Source organism: Molothrus aeneus, chromosome 7, assembly GCF_037042795.1.
Source record: "Molothrus aeneus isolate 106 chromosome 7, BPBGC_Maene_1.0, whole genome shotgun sequence".
Lineage (NCBI taxonomy): Eukaryota > Metazoa > Chordata > Aves > Passeriformes > Icteridae > Molothrus > Molothrus aeneus.
In genome coordinates, this window is record NC_089652.1 from 27847481 (window position 1) to 27869009 (window position 21529).

General features: G+C 41.9%; 1 protein-coding gene across 1 annotated transcript in view; it reads right to left on the reverse strand.

Annotated features, from left to right (window-relative positions):
- The window catches only part of SEMA5B (semaphorin 5B), a 189960-nt gene that overhangs the window by 35224 nt on the left and 133207 nt on the right, over nt 1–21529 (reverse strand). Inside the window, exons 11-13 of the mRNA XM_066553378.1 lie at nt 20298–20505; nt 17984–18191; nt 3579–3696 (exon numbers count right to left, since the gene is read on the reverse strand). Coding sequence (XP_066409475.1) covers nt 3579–3696; nt 17984–18191; nt 20298–20505 — 534 coding nt within the window. The remainder of the gene's footprint in view (nt 1–3578; nt 3697–17983; nt 18192–20297; nt 20506–21529) is intronic.

The window sequence follows — 21529 nt, forward strand, 5'->3', positions numbered from 1 at the left end:
GCTTTGTTGTTGTTGAATTTGCTGTTTTAAACATTGTTTAAAAATCAATACAGTTGGGTTTCTAGAGGTTGGAGGGGGGGAATCAAAATAAGTACTTTGAGGTATTTAATACTAGATTTTAATCTCATTTTTCCTCCTGCCTTAGAAAAGTCATAATCCAAGTATTAGATCATTTCTATTCATTTTTGAGCCAGAAAGCCTTGCCGATTCCAGCAGGGAGTTCTGTTCTGAAATCAATGGGATGATGTGGCCCATGGCATCAATTAAAAAAAAAAAGCTAGCAAATAATCATTGGCTCATAAGTGATACTGGGAAACAACCCAAAAATTAAACAAATAAGCAACCATAACCAAAATGCTGAGATTTATAAACATGTCACACTGTGAGTGTGGGAAGTTTATACTTAAGAAATTACATATGGATTATCATTCTATCTTTAAATCCACAAAAATATCTTCAAAAGAGTAAACTTAGGAAGTGGGATAAAAACCCATATGCACTGATCTTTTTCAGGAATACCTTTACAAGGCAAATCCTTTGAAGCCCATCAGGCAGAGAGGACATCTATAAAAACACATCTGATCAAATGCCCTTCTCTCACCCGACAATATTGCCATTTCTGGAATTCTTGTCTTTTATAAACTGCCATACTCACACCAAAGGCCTAATATTTTTCTTTCTTCCTTGTAGAATCTAAAAGCTCAAGCGCAGGATCTAAAAATTCAGACTGACCACTCCTAATCTCTGCTACCAGGATATTTTCCATGTTTATTCTGATATTACAGGTAAGACTGGAAGCATTCCTTGTTCTTTCAATTCATCTATTCTTTATCTTGGGATTCAGATATCAACTGCTCATAATTTTGCCAAGCTTTAATTACTTAATCTGGAAGTTGCCACGTTAGCTGTTTGATGAAAGCTGAAAATTCTTGCAAAGTTTCAGTCAAACTGCTTAAACCATTTATAAAATCAAATTTAGAGGAAAATACTGTCCATAAGTTGCAATATTTCCTTGAAACAAACTAGTGTTCAGAGCAAGGAACTGAACTTCATGTCCTTGTAACATCTTTTTGCAATTCCCATGAAAAGCCATTCAAAACTGTTCAGAGTATAAAATCATTAGGACATGGGGAAAATTCAGTTTTCAGAGATTCATAGATTTTAATCCCAGCACCCAAAGACTTTTCTGTGCACAGGAGATACTTCAGTGTGGGCAGGAGTAGGATCACCCTGAGCACTGCAGCTCTGAGCAGCTGAGTCCACATGAATTGACAGAAGGGTACAAGACACCCAAAAACAGAGTGGGGAAACTGCCACTGATAACAAGAAAATGAGGCAGCATGGAACAGATGCAATATGAGTAAGATAGGGGTTTGCTGGAAACACAGAGTGGGACTGGGATGAAAACCTGGAAGGAAGATCATTGTTTGGCTCAGGATAAGGAGGATGGTACACTTTACTGGGAATACTCAATTCCTGACTTGCCAACCACCCTTAACAGTGACACCATGAGCTTGACTAACAGTTTATCAGCTAAAGTTAAAGTTCCTTTCCTGCTGGTGGCTCATGTTGGCATCAGTAAGATACCACAAAATAGGATGCATCTGTTTTTCTGAAATCAAAGCACACCTCACTCCCTTCTCCCAAGAAAGCAGGTACAATCCTGTATCAGGACTCCCTGGTAAACTATGGGCACATACATGGAAGAGCAGTTTAGCTTGTGGAATTTGTGTGCTACCATTTCTTAATGTTAAAATGGTTGAGACTGCAATCTCAGTAACCCTTAGGAGATTCTGGATGTTATCTAGTAATACCATACAGTAACCATTACCCCATGTATTATGTTAACACTGCATGATTAAGCCTCCATCTAAAGTCCCTTAATATTAAAGCTGGAGAGTGGGGATCTGTGGCACAAAGTAGTTCTGTACAAAGATGTTCAGACTAGCTCTGAACAAGCCTGTTTGCACAAGAGCAGCAGTCAAGTTGTGTTAGTGTTGTGGTTGACTCATACAAATGCCTGGCCCATGTAGGATATAATTCAATAATATGCCAGTTCTGGCTTTAAAAGTTGCTGAATGCCAGTCTCTCAGCTGTGCCAGGACATCTGTTTGTGGGCTAGGCTGCAGAAGAACTCACTGACATTAGCTGGGTTAGGAAAAGTTTATTTGGGAGGGGTGCTTTTAATCTACACCATTTCACACTTGACTGTGATCTCACATACAGCTGTACCAGCACAGCTGAGTGCCTGGTGCTCAGCCCAGAAAAGTAGGGTGGGAAAAGCCAGGACTTCTTATGAGAGTAACTCATCCAACTAAACTCACAGACAGGTCTTTTGCAGGAATGAAGTTTGGCATTGGGTCGCTACATTCCCCTTCCCTTTCAGTGCTCATCTGCACATGCTGTTCTAGACCCTTGCTTCTGTTGTCCATGACCTTTGTCCTGCACTGAATACAAGGAAATACTTGGATGTTGCTGATGCAGGTGTTTAAATGAGCCATCCCACTCCATGTCAGTGTGAATTCGTTCCAGTGAGTGGCAGGGGTTAAAGGAAAAGGAAGCACTTGCATGTGGATTTTAAACAGCTTGGCAGCCTGTCAGTCAAAGAGCACAAGGCTGACATATGTAACAGAATAGGAGCGTCTACACAGAAAATAGACACAATGGAATTTTAAAACAAATGTAAAATGCACCCCAAGAGCAGTCAAAGCTCCTGAATATTCTGTGCTGGATTTTTATGACCTTGAAACAATGACCTGGAGTAGTTTGTTCCCTAGTGTGCACCACAGCAGACATGTTCAAACTAGAGGATTAACACCTCACACACCTATCAACAGACACAGGCATTAAGCAGGATGAGATAACAGCATGGGCAATCAAGAAGCACTGCATCCCAGTTCAGCACAGGAGGGTTATAAACACACAAGCCTCTGAATCTAGCAGTGAAAAACTCAAGCCTGCCAAGCTGAGGATGGATTGAAGTAATGACTAATATTTCCTGCGAAAATATCTTCCAAGTAAGGAAGATAAGGGGAATAAACATCCCAGCACCTCCAGACAGAAATAGCGTACTGAAGATATAACCCATCCAGTCCTCTCTCCCTATCTACTGGACTTAGCAGTATTAACATGCTAATTGACGTTAGATAATAACAATGAGCATTAATGACAATTTCTCCTCCACCCTCAATTTATTTAACAAGACTGCTTTTTCATTCCCAGCCATCTTGGAGGTACAGTTCAAGCAGCAGGAATTATACTCAGCCAGACAGCTTCTGGGGATCACAGCCAGGAACTGGATATTGTCATCAGAGAAGGGTGGGTGGCTGGGAAGGGAGCTGGAGAGGCAACTCAAACTGATTCAAGAAGAGACAGTTATTTTCTATTTGCATCTCTTGGAGACCAGAACCAGGAAAAAAGCCATCTCTTTGCAATATCATGTAGATTTGGTCTCAGGTCTGCTGGAGTCAAATTAGAACAGCCAGACCTCTTCAGGCTGCCACACACCCCCCTTCCCTTCTCCCTTCTACACATACACACATCAGTATATATAAAATGCTTCCACTGCTTCCACTTACTGGGCACTCAGTAATATTTTGGGTCCAGAGGCTCATGTTGGAGCTGTCCTCAATGGTGGTGCATCGCTTCTGCTTGCTATCCCAGCCACAGTAAGGGTCTCTGGCTCCCAGGCATTCCCTGCATGTGCAAAGACAAAAGATTAAAGCCCTTTAAGACTGTCTAGCTCCAAAGACATGTATTCAAGTATAGTCCTTGTATGTGACAGCTGTCAACCGCACTGAGGCTCAGCAGAAGAAACAATTTCTTTAAGCAGAGGTTTACCTGCTTGGAAGGGAGGAAAAATGGATAGGAGGGTGATAGGACACAAAGCAAATATCACTCATAGAAGCTGTAGATTAAAAATCACTTCACTCTTCTCCAAGGCCTAGGGAAAGAAAATGACTTTACAAATTTTAGTCAAAGAACACTTGTCATTGAGATATCTTTGAGCCCCCATGTAATCACACAGCAGGCCAAATCTCACACAAAGCGACTTCTGTGACTATGTTTTCTGACACTGTGTCCATCCGAAGGGGTTAGACAAGCAGAATTAGCCAATGGACTGGTAATAAAGGCTTTCTATTAGTCTTGGTCTTTGCTGGAACAATGGTTTCATTTATAATCCCAGCATCAAGATGTCAGTTTGGAAAAGTCACAGCAGAACATTATTTCTAAGCTTTTGGCTGCTTTGAACACTGCTGTATTCATTTTCCTCCTGAATCCATATTTACAGGCTAAGTGTGTGTTCCCAACATGTGAGCTGCTAAACAAAAATATCTAGGGCTATTACTGTCACTTAACAGTGAAGATCAGTCACAGAAGTAGTCTGTACCAATAAAATTCAGCTGTATTGGTCGTTCCCATGAGTTGCTTTCAAATTGTTAATTTTCAGTAAGAAAATATAAAGGTACAAGTCACATCATGCATGTATTAGTGAAAGACAAAGAGAGGACTAAACCTAAAAATATTCACAAGACTATTTTTAATCCCTATGATCCATTCTCTTCATCACACAAAAGGCTGATAAGATCTTTCAAAAAATCCCAAATGACTTGAAAACTGCCAATTAGACAGCAGCAAGGGACCAGGGGAAAGATTCAGTTTGAGAAGCTAAACAGGAGAGTAATAAAATGTAATCTAAGGCAAGGTATCGGTATGATTAACGAAACATCAAACCCCCCCCCCCCCCCAAATGCAATGAGATGTGAACTGTTCCCTCCCAGAAATCTTTGAAATCCTATTAGCCTGTAATCAGCTGCAAATGAAAAAGCAAGTCCCTCACACACAGCTGAGAACACTCTATTAGTCTGTACTGACTCCACAGTGATTTGTCCCAAAGCAAACCCCAGATTGCTTTGATGTCTGGTACCCATTGCTTTATATATATCTATACACAGACACATTTATATTTTAATTATGAGCTTCCAGTTTGCTCCGTTCCTACATTTCCTCTACTAAAGATTTCACACACAGAGTTGTAAGGAACAAAACTTCTTTTTCATGCTTTATGAAGGTAGTTACAGCGACTGTCTCTACTGTATTTTTCCTTCAGTTGCTTCAGCACGCCCAAGGAAAAGGCAAAGATGATTTTACCCCAGCCCCAGGGAACAGAACATCAAATATTTACCTAGAAAATGGCTTGGGATCCTCAGTCCAAGGACACAGAAGGGACACGTGCTGCTTTGCTCATTACTTTGGCTAAAGACCCCTGTCCTGCTGTTTTGGCAACCCACACCACCCTCACCCACCAAGGGGGGCTGCTGCCACATCCAGAGCTGCCTTTGCTGTACAGCAGCCCCTCAGCAAGGACAGCACCCAGTTCAATACTGAGCACACCCTGGGGCATCTGCCCACACTCTGAGGCGACAACTTGGCACCTCAGGAGGAAACTGGGCAGTTTCTAAAAGGTAGAAAAAGAGAAGCAGTGGAGGGTGGGGGGGCAGGGGGGAAGGTCCTGCTTTTCTTCAGAGAGCCTTTTGGTCAGGCTTTCAGACCCTGACACCACATACACTATTGTTCAGACCCTGACACCACATACACTATTGTTCCCAATTGCATGAAGCCATTTCACTGGGCACCCAGCGAGTTGAGAGAGGTCATTGTAATTCATAACGGGGAAGGCTGTTGTGAGCATCACCCTATTATGATACACATTTTCTCTGAATTTAATTTATAGGAAAACATGTGCTGCATAAATTCAGGAAATAATCTCCATATGTTCTGTGCTGCAGCCCTCAGCCACTCTGCAGGCTGCAGCATAGCCCAGCTAGGCACTGACCACTCTGCTGGCACTGCCATAATGTATGTCATGGAGCTAATGGGCTGCTCTTGGCTGGGAGCAGCCGGCTCTGGATCCCTCACAGAGCTCTCACTGAATCACAGCCTGCACTCCCCTGCCACTGCCGTGACCCCCAGCTGACTGCCATCAGCATCCGAGCTGCACGGCTGCCAGGGGCCTGGGGATGGGCACTGGGAAATGCTGGCATGGCAGACCCTGCTGATGGGCACTGGGAAATGCTGGCATGGCAGACCCTGCTGATGGGCACTGGGAAATGCTGGCATGGCAGGCCATGGTGATGGGCACTGGGAAATGCTGGCATGGCAGACCCTGCTGATGGGCACTGGGAAATGCTGGCATGGCAGGCCATGGTGATGGGCACTGGGAAATGCTGGCATGGCAGGCCATGGTGATGGGCACTGGGAAATGCTGGCATGGCAGACCCTGCTGATGGGCACTGGGAAATGCTGGCATGGCAGGCCATGGTGATGGGCACTGGGAAATGCTGGCATGGCACCTGTTGGCTGGGAGCTGCAGCCAGCCCCATGTGCTGCATTTGGGGTGTAACGAGTTCCTGCACCCAGCCCGGGCTCTGCTGGGCTGTCAGAACACACACTCTGTAATTTAACAACCATCACAGCCTGGGACTTCTCATCTCATGGCAGGCCTTTAAAACCATTTGAAATCTAAAAACAAAATAGCTATGCTGTCTGCCTCCCTTCAGGACTCAGAGCACACTCATCTGCCTCAGCTCTGGTGAGAAACCTGTTATATCAGCTGACAGTGATACACTTAGGGGTGAGAGGAAATTTATCTACTTAGGCAAAATTTTGCCCATTTTTTACCCTTTTTAGGCAGGAAAAGCATTACAATGTATGTAATGCAAGAAAATGACATTTCTGGCAAATACTTCCAGTGAACACTTCAAAAGCCATCCTAATTTATATCCTTACAGTATCTTTGGAATATATATACATCCCTGTTTGTGTCATTAAAAGGTAAAACCACATGAGCAAACACATACCAAAAGACAAATATATGCAAGCACACATGCATACTCAAATCAAAATGTTTCAGAAGTACACTGTCATTCTTAGTAGATCAGGCACCATGGTGTGGAAAATGCAAAGATATCACAGCATTTCCCTGTGCTCATAACACAAAATAAATTGAAATGTTTACATGTAAATACCATTTTGTATTATGATACTGCTGAAAAATCTCACAGAGGCCACAGTCTTGCAGGGCAGTATGTAAATAGTGTGAAATAAGATACAAAGGAGTTTACATACAACAATGAAATTCTGATGTTTCAAAGGCAATGGAACTTCTGCCCACCTGGGCTCAGTTGCCCAGGTTATATATTGTACATAAAGGGAACATTTCACTTAAGCTTCCTCAGTAGCAGGCTGGGAATGACTCAAGGAACTAATGAGACACTATTCTGTTGTCTCCCACCACAATTCCCAGGGGTAGAGGGAACCCATTATCCCAGAAGACTACCTGAGCATAGCAGGTTAACACTGACTCTCTTACTGCTAATGACTTAGTTAATGAAATCCTACTAAGTGAGATGCTTGTGAAAGTACGGTGATGATGATGATGATGATGATGATGATGACACCACATGGCCCATGCCCTGTTTCCCTCTGGCCATCTAGAAATCTCACATTCAGTTAGGACTTGGAACCTCCTGACAGTTATCTAAGAGGTTGGATTTATTTTGATAGGGCATTACTATCAACAGTGATTCATTTTAATTCATTGTCTTACAATAAATGCCTTGTGTGAGGCATAAAGGCATACACTGAAAAGTTCAATTGAAAAACAATTCCATTTGTGTCTCCTATTCAAGGTGGTTTTTTTCTCCAGTTCCTCATTCTCACTTACTAAGGTCATTTGCATGAAAATAAGATTTTGCTCCTAAGAGCTCACCTGCTGCCAGCTGTTTGGGAGCTATAAGCCTCCCTGCTGTTGGCTGTTGCAATCATTTCTACAGCAGTGATCTGGGATAACACAAAGGATTAAGACTCTGCAACAGGGACACTATCACTAAAGTCAATGGAAACTCTTACCTAAGACTCAAAAGAGTTTTCATATGGTCTTTGACAGCCAGTGTGCTGAGCCTTCACTAATGGTATGTGCTGTAAAAGGGCTTCTGCTTCCAGTATGCTAATGCTGCCCAAGATCCATTTTTTCGTAATGTCTTGAATGACATCTTCTTTCAGAATCTTCATTAAAGCTTAAACATCTGTATTTAAAAAGTTTTTCATTCCCACTTTAATTTGCTCTGGGTCTAGACAACCTCATCTTTTGGTCATTTTTCCCTGAAAGTTAAAACTTTAGACTGAAAATGAATCATCAAATCAATGGAACCAGACCCAAGAGGTTAGGCTTTGACAGACCAAAGGAAAGAAAGAATTACCATAGCCTCTTCCCATTCTTACTACCAGACAGAAGACACATAAAAATGCCATTTTGTACCAAGAGCCACAAAACTCATTCAAAATATTTACAACAAAGACCTCTGCTCCTTTCATCTGCCAGGTTGTGCTTACTCTCCCAGTTTTCATTTCCTCTCTTTCATTTAACTTTTTATCACTCCTTTTTTATGACTGAAGGCAAATAGGAATGGAATGGCAGGACATGATGATGTGCAGAGGCAAGGCTCTAGACTCAAAGGTTGAGAAGTTCCTTCCCAAACTGTGTTTGCTCACAAAACCATCACTGCACCAGGAGACAGTTCTGCATTTTCACTCTTGAGCTTGGAACCTGCAGTGAAGGTCCTGTTTGTCAGGGAGACACAAGAACTGTCTCTGTACCTGGTTCTTTAGACCCCATGGGCATCACCAGGCAGTCCATCAGAGGCACGTCCACTGGTGCAGTGCAAACATTTATAACCCTGATCCTGCAAGGCACTGAGCAAGCTTCATCCTTGCTCAGCATCTCAGGAGCATGGGCAGCACAGGAGTGCCCCTTGCTCTTTTGGGGAATAAGATCTCAGAGTTCCAATTCCACGCTGGTTTGTTGCACTCTTAGAATGGTTACCTGTGAGGGAACAGCCCTTTGCAAGCAATTAAGGGGTTTTAGCTGAGTTAGTTGTACGCATGAGGCTGTGTTTGGCTGTTTCCTGACAAGGGTAGCTTACTGTCCCATTGCTAGCAACCTGCAGAGGGGATGAACTAAACAAATAACCATATTAGCTTCCAGCCAACCAAATCATAATTACTGACAACCTCAATAGCTTGTGCAAGGAAGAGTGGACCTCTGTCTTCCCCAAAGCCAGATGGCATGAAAAGAGAAGAACGAGAATCAAAAGGATGATTGTGGTTTAAGAAAATAAGATTGTAAAGGGAAAAAAAAGCACCAGACATTCTAACAATCCCCCTAATTTTGATACCTTTAAAAATTCAAACTGCAGAAATGAGTTAGTGATCTGTACAAATTCATTATCTTTCCCCATAAGAAGAGAAGCCAAGTGGAACTGAGCTGCTTTAGTCAGATGCTGGTCAAGTAGTAGCTTCATTTTTCAGTTGGTGAATATAACATATTCCATGCCAGATATTACTGCCCTTTCCTCAAGACCAGTAGCCACATACTACATAAGGAATTCACAGGGCTATTTGTGGAGCAGAGCCCTGCTTGGGAAGAGCATACTGCAGCTCACAGGTACCACCACTGTGAGGGGTGCAGTTGATGTTAATCTGGACAGACAAGGTTTGGTATTTTGGCATGCGATATTGGATGCAGAGGCAGAGAAGCTGAAATGGGTATGTGTCATTTATCACCCACACATGCTTAGCATCAGTGATTGCTCCTCTGCACATGATTTATTTTGAATGAATAAATTAAAGCCATGGTGTAAAGCAACCTCCAAAACTGAAGTCCATTTATGAGTCAAACACATGTTACTTATTAAAAAAAAGCAGTGCACAGACAGAGGATTTTCAGGCAGTTTCATCTCATTTTCTTTTCCACATCAGGGAAACTCTTGCTAGAGTTCACCTTCTGGCCTACCATTTTCAATATCACTTTAATCGATTGAGGTTTATAGATTATGGCCCCGCACAAGCTACACAACTATTCCATTTCTTACTTTCTGACATCCCATTCCATCATCTTCTAGCAACAGTGACTTCTTTATTGGATAGGAATTTATTTTTATTTTTAAAGCTGTGAAATAAAACAACATTCCATTTATTCAAACATGAAGATTAATGCCATCTCTGATTAAATCTGGATTTATGTTTACATTAGTAAAACAGATCAGTAAAAAAAAAAAAAAGAGTGTTCCTTCATGAACACTTTTAGAAACTCTTGTCACTGTGCCAAACAAAACTGACCTCTAATAAAAACAAAAGTACAGAGGGTCTCTGACTACCAGTGACAGGATCATTCATCCACAAGAAAACTCAGATACTATTGAAGTCCTAATGAAAGGAATAGCCAGAAAGAATTCCTGAATGCAGGGCATGTTTGTCAGGGTTGCAGAGTACCACCATTTCCAAGCCTCAGCAAGCTTTTGAGCCTTAAGAAAACATGCTCCCCAGGGCTGCCATATGGGAAGAGGCAGAGGGGACCAGGCATCCTTTTGGAAAGGCAGCTTGGGCAGATCAGTGCACTCAAGTGTTACTCGCTGTCTCTGCCCTGTGTCAGTCAGTGTCTGGAGGCAGCTGTCACATTAAGACGTGCTCTGCTCCTGTGCTTCTGCTCTGTGGCTGCAGATCTGAGATCTCTGTGAGCAAACTGCTGGAGTTTGGTGGTGTGGGTGGAGACAGGCAAAGGGTGGCTTAGGCAAGAGCAAATCCACTGCATGAGAGGCAGACAGGTGCTTTATGTAGCCTCTGCACGACGCTGATGATTTAAGAACACAAGTTACACTAAAATGGGAACTTAGGATGGGAAAGAAAAATGCAAAGACAGAAAACTTAGAAAGCAGTGTGAACGATGATAAAGAAACCTGAAAATAGCCTACAGTTGTCACCTAGGCTGCACAAAATAATCCATATTCAAGCAGCTCCTTTGTGAAAGTAGGATTTTGTTAAGATCTGGGTAATTATTTTCTGCTCAACAAGATGCAGATTAAACTGGATAGAGCCTTTGTAGATTAATGTATCTTGGAAAAGTCAAATAAATATTAGACCATCCATTACAGCCTGAGGATCAAACACATCTGCCTTCTAATGCAGGGATATTTTAACACTGTATAAGGGGCAAAATGGTTCTCCTACATATTCTCCAGTGTTTCTTCCCATGTAATTATAATAACACCATCAAACAATGTTCATTCCTCTTTTTAACAAGAGAACATCACTTAAGTAAACGGATATTCTTGAAATCCACCTTTACCTCTTGCAGACTGGAGTGTTCCAATAGTTCTACAATACTTGGTATTTTGATAGAAGATATCAGACTGTACAATATTACATTTTTTGATAACCCATACATATTTTATGTATTTATATGTACTTCAGTTTTAAACTGAAGCCAGCAAAACCCAATTTGCTCTGACTCCAGATACTTCCTCTTCCCCAAACAGGTAAAACAGCACATGTCCTGATAAAAAGTTAATGATGCATCTGTAGCAATACATTAACTCAGTATTAATATTGGACACATTTGTGTTTTGCCCTGCAAATTCTGCCTGAAGCTTGATACAAGAAGAAAACCAGCCACAGCAGCAGTAAGACTGCAGACCTTTCATCAGGAGCCACGTTACTGAATCTGACCATTGCCTAGAATACAAATCTTATGACAAAATAGTAGCAAATGGCAAGAATTGACAGATGCAATGGATATCTGCCCTAGGGCTTGCTGGTAGCTTTAGTTATTAATCTTGTTTGTATAACAATAGCATTGATGTCATCCTAACATAACATATTCCAAGAAAACGACATGCTTTCCTGTCAGTTGCCACTGTGTTGAAAGTAATTTCACACAGCCCACCTAGCAGGCATCAGATGGTAATGACTTTTAGACAGCATTGATCTGAGCTGGCCTACAGCCAACCTCCTAGAGGTAAAAGGATCCGTACACTAAACTGTTCCTAAGTCCTGTTGGCAGGATGCTTTAAAAATAGGGAGCAAACAAAAGCCCTGGCATGTTCAACCTGTATCCTCCCTCCTGGCAAACCCAAAACGAATTGGCAACCCAATCATAGGAAGGAGACAAAAGGAAGTGAGTCCTGAAATCAGCTGATTTTGTTTGGCTTCTTCTGAAATGACCTTTGTCTGTTTCAGCAATTGTATTACTCTGGACTCCAGCTACTGCTAAATTCCGCTTCTGTTCACTCAGGGTCATTTCCAGACTTCAGAACTAAAAGTGGGAGCCTAAAAGTGCACAGGCTGCTTAAAATTAATATAATACATGTAATTGGTATGAGCATTTAGTAAAAATGAGAAAAACTGTAATAATTCATCTGGTTGGGAGCAGATGAATTAGCCCCTTCCTATTTTGTATCCTGTCTCTTTTTCAGCAGCACATACACCAGAAATCTCAGCACAGGCTTATTCCTCAAACTCAGCCTCTTGCTGCTTTCCCTGCTGGCCCTGCACTGCATTTCTCTCCTCACTGTAATTTGTGATTCCTTCATACTTAAATGCCGTCTACAAAGTATGCTATTTTCTTTCTTCCATGCCATTAAAGATAATGTCAAATAAGATGAAACTGAAAACCAATCTCTCTGGCATCTTACAGGAAACATGCCCCAGCTCACTACCTCACTGCTTATCCTTGTCTGCTTTTTATTTCCAATTTCAGACACATTCCTTTCCCAGACCATTCAAGTGAAGCTCTTTGACTGCTATTCTGAAAGCCACATTCCTTAGACCTTACCATCCCTTCAAACCTTAGAGGTCCATATCCTGCAAATAGTATGGATGCACTTAACTTTACATATATAAACAGCTACATTAAAGAAAATGGGAGTAATTGCCTGCTACAGCAGATGCAAATGTGTTGTCAGGATAGAGAAAATGGTATAATTTTGTACTTCTATTTAAAGAACACAGATCCATTTCATCTACAAACTTCATTCTTTCCAAGAGCTTTAGTGATCATGGTTCTGTTTGATGTCTTCATTCTCTGTCAGTGGGAGTCTCGCTATTTTCTTAAATGCAACCAGAATGTCAAACCAGATGTTTAGTGATTTATTCTGATGTATTATTGGATACTGTGGATGACAAAACATTGGGCTGAGCACTCTCCTTTCTGCCTATGAAGTCTTCCAAAGCTTTTCAGCATTATTGGTGATACAATAATTAGCTAATTCCCTTAATTGTGGAGAGGCCATATCAGCCAGAACAGATGGAAATTAATGATTAAGCTTTATCACAACATTTTTGGAGTCTGTTACCTTTCCTTTTGCCTCTATTTTTAAACGGATATTCAATGTGCTGAATATTTTTTTAAACTCTCAGGCAGAAGATCTTCAAAACAAAATCTGGGCCAGATTTTCAACAGCCTCAGCTAAGAAAAAGTGTTGGATTTTCAAGATCTTTGATGAACAATCTGGCCATCAGTGTCGCCTCAGCGATCTGCTGGATGCTGGGCTCCACTGAGCAAGTGTCCCTGTTGTTCCCTCCCCTACCTTTTTAAACATTTTTCTTTTTACCCAACAATAGTTTATTGCTTGTCCTTCAAGGAACTATCATCATTCTGACGAAGAAGTTAGAGGATTTCCAGGAAAATTTTTTTACCTCTTCCCAGACTATGTTATTTCTCCAAACTAAATTCCCCAATAGCTTTAGTCCTGAAATATGGTAATCCTCTAATTCAGGTTTTAGAATCCTACATTTAAGTGCTTCACTCCTTTGTTACAGAGGATCTTACCTCATATAAGGCTTAAAAAAAAAAGAAGAATGTACCATTAAACTCCAAAGCAATCCTCCATGTGATATCTCAAAGCCCTCAAAGGTGGAGGTGGTACAGTGATTGTGCTTGGAGCTACAGTAACACTTTGGAGAGAGACAAAGAAGGCAGAAAACTCTCTGCTTCTTTAGTGTAGCTGCTGACCCTTTTCTTCCAAAAACTCCCTGGAGCCATTTCAGGAGTTACTCACCTATATGTACTTAGTTTGTGTGATCACTGGCCCAGAGCTATTTAGAGGTGAGCTGTGCTTCTCTCACAGATATCAAGTCAGCAAATAAGAGTCCTCGTCAGCTGAGTCATTTCTGCCAGCTTTGCATTAAGTACCATGGCTGGAGGGGATGTTCAGAAGAATTTAGGCCAAGTAAGAGGGCAAAAACTCACCATCACTCAAGAGCAAATTCCTACAATCCGGTCAAAAAGCAGGCAAGGGTTCAGGTAAGAGCATGTCATAGCTGCATGCAAGAGGACCTGGCTCTGGAAGCAGGAGGATCCACACTGGCATGAAGGTAACCTGAGGTGGCACTGCCACAACCTGGGAGATGCTCACAGCACAGCAGGGAGAGCACAGGCAAGCCAAACTATCCCCAGAACCATGCTGTACGTCCAAAACTGCAACCTGCTTCATGTTAACTGCAAGTTTTATGCAGAAAAAAATTATGGAAGGAGAAAGAGGAAGAAATGAATATCAAAATAAAGTACATTAAAAAAAACTGCTCAGGACAGGGAGAGGAGAAGGAGTGGGTATTCAAGAGGCTGTCTGGTCTTATTTCCAAACATTTTCTTTTCCTCATTTAAATGTGCAATCAAAATCCTTGGCCCACCTCAGGGTTTCCATGTGCTCAGAGGCCCATGGTTCTGATGCTGCAAAGAGTCAACAGAAAGAGATCATAAACTATTCCTTGTAACAACCAGCTTTATTTTCCTATCTGTCTGATTGCAATTCTAAAAATGCATAACTGCACCTCAGCCTTTGAAAAAAATTACTAAACTATGCCTTACAGATACATCCCACCTGAAAATAATGCTGCAGATCTGAGGTCCTCAGCTCTGAAATTCAGATTTGGGATTTTGTTCAGGCACATTCTAAAGATACAGTGGTGTCAATGATAAGGCTGCAGTACTGGTTCTTCAAATATTCCTCACCAAAGCTTGGGGGCAACTTGAAGTAAAAAAATTGAAGCTCATTTGAAAATTGCAGGGAAGTTACAAAGATTTCAAAGCCATGCAAAATTCAGCAGCAAGCACAGCCAAACTACTACCCAGCAAAGCAACCTTCAAAACATTCTGCATATTCAAAGGGCTTGTAGATTTTGCTCATGTTGGACATCTTCCTAAGAGTCTCCAGTGAGTGGGGAACGGCAGCACTCAGGAGAGCAGGAAAGACAAACACCAGAAACACACACGCACACCCTGCAGCCAAGTCCAGCCTGTAAATTTGGGCAGCTGACATTACAGATGTCTTCCTGTGTCCCTGTTGCTAAGAGTGGCTGTTCTGAAAAGACAGACTGAGACAGGTCAGTGGGCACACACAAAACACTGCTCAGACACCCACTACATCAAGACACGGGGCTGACTTACTGGTCACCATTTAAGAGATTAAATTGGTGCCGTGTCAATAAACAAACAGTAAAGGAGATGGCAGAAATTCTTATCCCTTTCCATCTCTCCTGTTTGCTGTTTGCTGCTGTTTTTCCCTCTGCCCCAATTGTGAGCCTCAGTAGCAAGCCCCGAGGTTTTAAAGCTGCAGAGCAGCAAAGATCGCTGGTCATGATCAATGCTAGGGTCAATTTTCTCTCGATACGATTGCCTGTTCCAGGGAGGAGGAGGAGGAGGAAGAGGAAGGCAGGTTGAAGGCAACAGCTCTGTATCAGCAATCATAAACCCACATCAGCCCCCAGGGTCTAAAAGGCTGAAAAGTTTCCTGATAAGAGAAGGCAGAGTCTACAACAAACAACGCTGGTATTCCTGCCTGGGAGGCACAAATTCTCTCCATCACCTCCAAGCTTCCCGAGCCGCCCCACCACAACAATTACATTATAAAAGCTGCTGAAACCAGAGCTTTTCAAGGAGGCCAGTCACGAAGTCACAGCACAACAAAAAAGTAAGCAGGGAGTATTGTAGGGGCGGGAGCCCTTCTACCCATAGTGGCTGAATATTGGCGGGTATTAAATATAGACACAACAATAAGCAATAAATCACAGCCCAGGAGAAGTGCCAGGTGGAATGCACTGGAGGAAATTAAAATATCCTTCTTGATATTGTTCAGGATTGAAAGAAATACAAAGGAGGTCAAATTGACTTATCACCTACAGAGCCAGGATGCTAAGGTGGGGAAGGGTTCTAACACCTGCAGCTGAAAAATTTGCACTTGAAAATTTCCTACATAAAAAAAAAAATAAAAAAGGAAAACTCTAAGTCTAAAATGTAATAATAATATCATAAACATTCTCTCAAACAAATAAATAAATGATGGAATTTCTTGGCTTTCCTGCATTTTTTTTCCTTCCTTTTTCCAAATGCACAACACTCACTCACAAGGATGGTTTGCAAGGTACACAAGAGCACTAAATTGTCAGCACTCAAATTCAGCAAATTCTGGCCTCCCACATCACACCCCACCATGCCATCAGGACCTATCTAATGTACCTTGCTATTGCCCAGATGGTGATTTCTATCATGAAACTAGTCAATGGAGGCAAAATTTGAGTCTCCCAACCCTGAAGAACTGGGCCGTTTTCTCATTTCACTCAAAATTGCCTCCAGGAAGTTTGTTTTAGAAAAAAAACCCGCAGTGGTACACAAACTTCCCAGTAATTTCAGCCAGGCCTCAGTGCCATACAGTGCATAAAATTGAGGCTGCTTTTGGTCACCAGCAGGCAAGGGAACCTCTGTGAGGAAAGGTTTTTGTTTTGCTGGGATAAGCTTATACAAGGCTGCTCTGCAGCCTCCAGGACCTAAATATGGTGGTCCTGTGAGATAACCCACCTGTCTGCTCTCCAGTCACTTCTTTTTTCTAGCTTGCCCCATTTTAAGGCAATTCAGCAAACATCCAACATTTGAATTTTAATGGAAGTGTCATACAAAGTACTTGGGCAGGCTGAAAATAGGACAGCATCTATAAATTACTGGAAAGCTGAACTCAAGATTAGGAAGGGGAAAGGAAAGGAAGAACTCATTTCTCTTGAAACTGGATCATATATATGTATACACACATAAATATTCTCAGACTGAGACTACAGGACAGCCTGAAAAGGACAGCTGTTATGTTCTACCTTTTAAAATCTCTGCTTTTAAGGGCTAAGGAAAGGATGGCATTTTCCAGCTGTGGTTTTCTCTTACTAAACACTTTTGTGTCCGTCTGTTTTAGACATGCATGGATTTAGACAAGCTGATAGATAAACTCTACTTGTTGAAAATAAAGTTAAGGTGACATTTTCTATATCAGTTTTTTTGGCAGGAGAACAGGGACATCTTGCAGTAGGCCATGGAAGAGGGAATCTGTTTAAATGTTGCTAACAAAATCCTTCCTCTTGTCTAGCACAGAGGACATCAGTTTCACACAAAACTCTCACAGAGAGAAGCAAGGCAAAAGTATGAGAGGAGAAGGAAAAGTATTTTAAAGAGATGTAAACAAGTAAATGCCCATAGCACCCAGTGAGAATATTTCAGCATCTGTCTCAAACAGCTGCTATCACATTTTCACCTGCTTAAATGGAGAGGCACCATTTGGATGCAAAAACCTTCTATAGTCCTGTGTAGAAGATTGCTCTGGACCCAAGGCAGACAATTAGGAAAAAGTCATTTTTCCTACTCTCTTTATAAGGTAGAATCAAGGCACAGAATCTATCCAGGTGTAAGAGGTGTCACACATAGTTGAGATGAACTATTGATTTCCAAAAGCAATAACAAGTTGCCACAGAGCCCAGCCCTGCCTAATCCTATGTTTGAGAGGTGATCACTCCGATAAGCAAGGAAAGGCTGGCTGCAACCCAAATTCAAAAACCCTCAGCCATACTGCCAATAAGAACCAGGAAAACACATGGACTTAATAAAAGCAACACTATAATATGATGTTGAAAAAACCCCACAAAAGCAGAAGTAAATATTGTAAACCCTTACTTGGTAAACATATGATTAATTTCTGAAGAGGACTAATTAACATTTACCAAAAAAAAAAAAAAAAAGCTTATATTGCTTATCCTCATTGCTCCTGTTATGCATGTATCTGTCAGGAGATGCACTCCAGCAGGGATATATTAGAGCTGTAAATTTACTTACCCTTCTGTTCTGTACATGGAGCATCTCTCCAAAGGAATTTTTAGCACTCCATTATTTAGACCCACAAAGAGCGACCTGTCGCTGTGTAGGATTTGGAGACTCTTGATTGCTTCCTGTTGTCCATCAGGGAGGATCTGCATTTCCTCTAAATAACAACTCCTCAGACTCCTGTTGGTGGTAGAAAGGGCCTTCAGGATGGTGCCATACTCTAATAGAACAAGAAACAAGGCACAAGTAAATCTTAGAGGCAGTGGCTTCATTGCATACCTGCCTAAAGAGGGACATATTAGTGTCACCTTTACAGAGCTGGTTTAACCTAGTTCTGAGTCACCTGCTGCCCATGGTAGAGAGCTCCAGCTACATCGTTACAATCCTCAGCAGAAACCACCTGAGAATGCACTTAAATGGGAATTCAGAAGGATGGGAACCATCTGGACAGTGAGCACCTGGCAGTTTTTCCCAGTTGGAGCACTGAGGCAGGGGAGTCCGGTCCCGTTACCAGAGAGTTACAGAGCAAGGTGACCCAGGATGGCAAGAATCATTTCTGGTGCCTTTAGTCTGTATTTCTAGTGGTTTATGGAGCAGATTAGTGTGATTTGATGTCATGACAAATGACAACAGATGCAGCAGCCCTGCTGGAAATCTCTGAGGCCTCCATAATGACTGCATGGGTCACAGACCTAATTGATCCTCTTCCTGGAAGAAGCCAGCTTGACAAGGGGATGTTATGGCATGAGGAGCGCATACACAGAAACATACATGTTTGTGCTCACAGTGCTCTTAGATAAACAATTTAAAGATCTGCTAAGCTGTGGGAGATTAATGCACACCACTTTTCACTGATACTCCCAAGAGGACTGTCAGCCGGATGGTTCATGAAACTTAATCTTTCTGTTCCAGTAACTTCTGCACTGGTGCCAAAGCTCAGCAATTTATAATGTTGGGGTTGGCCACCATGTGAAGTTTCCCTTTCACTTACATGTGGAACAAGACAAAAGTTTGGGCTCAGTTAGTCTCAGGACTGAATTTGTGCTCAGGGCTGCCTCTACTGAAGCATTTCACAGGTTTAAACATTTTCAGCAGATCTTACTCTTCAGCCACCACTAACCAGGGCCATAAAGCAAACAAGAGTAAGTAGTTAAGGTTATGGCATTGGAACTTTCTACACTAATGATATGAGGCAGGAAGTATTCCAACTTTCTGTAAGGCTTTGTAGCTTGGACCCCTCACTTTAAATATCAAGATATCATATTGGCAGAATCATGTTGTATTTCCATTTAAGTACAATCCTCTCATCATAATCAATGTTCAAGGAGTTCCCATACTGGGAGTATTGCTAGAACATATAAATAATAAACCAAGACAATCACTTTTGAAATAAGTGGTGGTAAAAGTTAAAAAAATTATAACACAGTCCTGAAGATCCATTCTCCTAAACATGAGAATAAGGCAATGACTCTGCATTCAGATGTGGGATTAAATGAACACTTATGGAAACTATCCATCTTATTTTAAAGTCAAAGCTTCTGCTGCAGAGGATAACAACATTATACCCAAGAGGCTGGCCATATGCTCTGATTAATCAAACTATTTAATTTAACCTGTATCATTAGTATTACTATGGGCTAAGACAACCATTTATAACACTTTGTCCTTCTTCAGCATTTTCACTTATCCAAGATACCTGTGCTTTTCAGAAGAGGCAACAGGTTCTGCTAATTAGTGGATGGAAGTCAAAATCAAGAGCCTAAATCATACACTTAATTCTACCACTGGCTTGCTATACTCCCACAAAAAAAACACTCAGCTTCCCTATCTGCCTTAAACTTCAGTGAATGCCCATTCCCAAAAGCACTGGGAGCTATACACTAGTGGGACCATGAAAGTGCAAAGAAAGACAAAATTAAATCCCTGGGCAAGCCTGGAGGTTATGCATTATTATTGCTTATTTAGAGACGGGTCTGTCATAGCACTGAGAGGCAACTGACATGCATGAAACCACATGAGCATTCCAGCCATCTCTGCTCTTCCCCACTTTTATTTATTAGCCTGATTAGTTGAAATGTGTTTATATTAGAGGGAGAAAATATTATTGTTCTTTTTAAACACAATGGAGATTTATAGTCTGACCACTTGGGACTCTGCCTCAAGTCCTCCATCCTGCTTTTAATTTACTCAGGCAAACAACTTCCATACAGTTTTGTACCAAAATCATATTGAATGACAACTGTGTAAGGACTTTGCAATTGGGCTCCCAGGGCTGCTAGATCTACAAGCAAGCAAGAGGAACTGTTCGAAGCCCTCACACTCTTACCTGTTCCAATATACATGACATGGTAGAGGGTATCCTTCCCCTGAACAATATCAACCACCAGTTTGGAAAAGCGAATGCTGTCCTGAGTCACGTAGGGATCCACGGTCACTGGCTGCACCACGTCGTTCATCAGGAACAGGCGCTGAGCATCCTGCAGAACTCTCTCCGTCAGGTTCTCATTAGGGCTGTCATCATTCAGTGTCCCACACTAAACCAGAAAACTGCATTTCAGAAAGTGCTTCATCTACCCAGCCCAGCATGGAAACTCATGTCCTGTTGATTTCCTGGGGAGGTGGGTCTGTGTGAGGGTCACAGGATCAGACATGTAGCCTGATCATAGCTCCTTAGCCCAGATTTGGCCTTTAGCCCACTCTATGAAAACTTTTCTCCTAGGTCCACTGACCAGCAATGTGGAGTTTCATTCCCTTGTGATACCCTCAACCAGCACAACAGAAGGGCAAAAGCCTTCAACAAACCATGGAGAAAAAGAAAGAATTAAAACTAGCGGTAGAAACATTTAAAGGTAGCAGTGGAGAGAAAGTTTTTGTGGTGATAAATCCTTAAAATATTTCAGACACTACCTAGCATCTCAGTCTGTACAATGAACAAAACCTGGAGTTTAAAAAACCTAAAAATGGACTGGTTTTGCATCAAAGAACTAAACTTGCCACATTGCTTGTCTTTGATGTGCTCCCCTCTGGACAGGCTCCCCCAGCTGCATCTGAAGCAAGGCAGGTTCACAACAAGCTCCCCCCACCCCTTTTCTCCTAACAGCAAATACCAGATCAAGCCATGACTACCCATCCTCCAGCACCAAGGGAGGCACTGAAACAGGACTCAATTCCCTTGTACAGCAAGATCTGGGAAGAAAAACAGCCATCTTGTGTCTTTTAAACCAGTGGATAATGCATTTTAGGGCCTGAGTTGCCATCTTAGATTAATCTCTATAACTCAATATTTTCAAAAGCCAGTGCTACTTTTTTGGTCGATGTCAATTCTTGGGGCTGGATCTCACTCTTCCCTACAATATCATGCCTGGAGGGCAAAAAATTTATCACTCCAAAAGGCAGCAGGGTGACTGGTTATTTATCTTCCCAAGACCATGGGAGACAGTGGTACAACCAAATCCTGCCAAGTCCCATACTCAGTTGATTAACAACTTCACTACTCACTAAATGAAACTCACACCTGAGCAATTTCACTAGAAATAAAATCCTACACATTTATTTTTC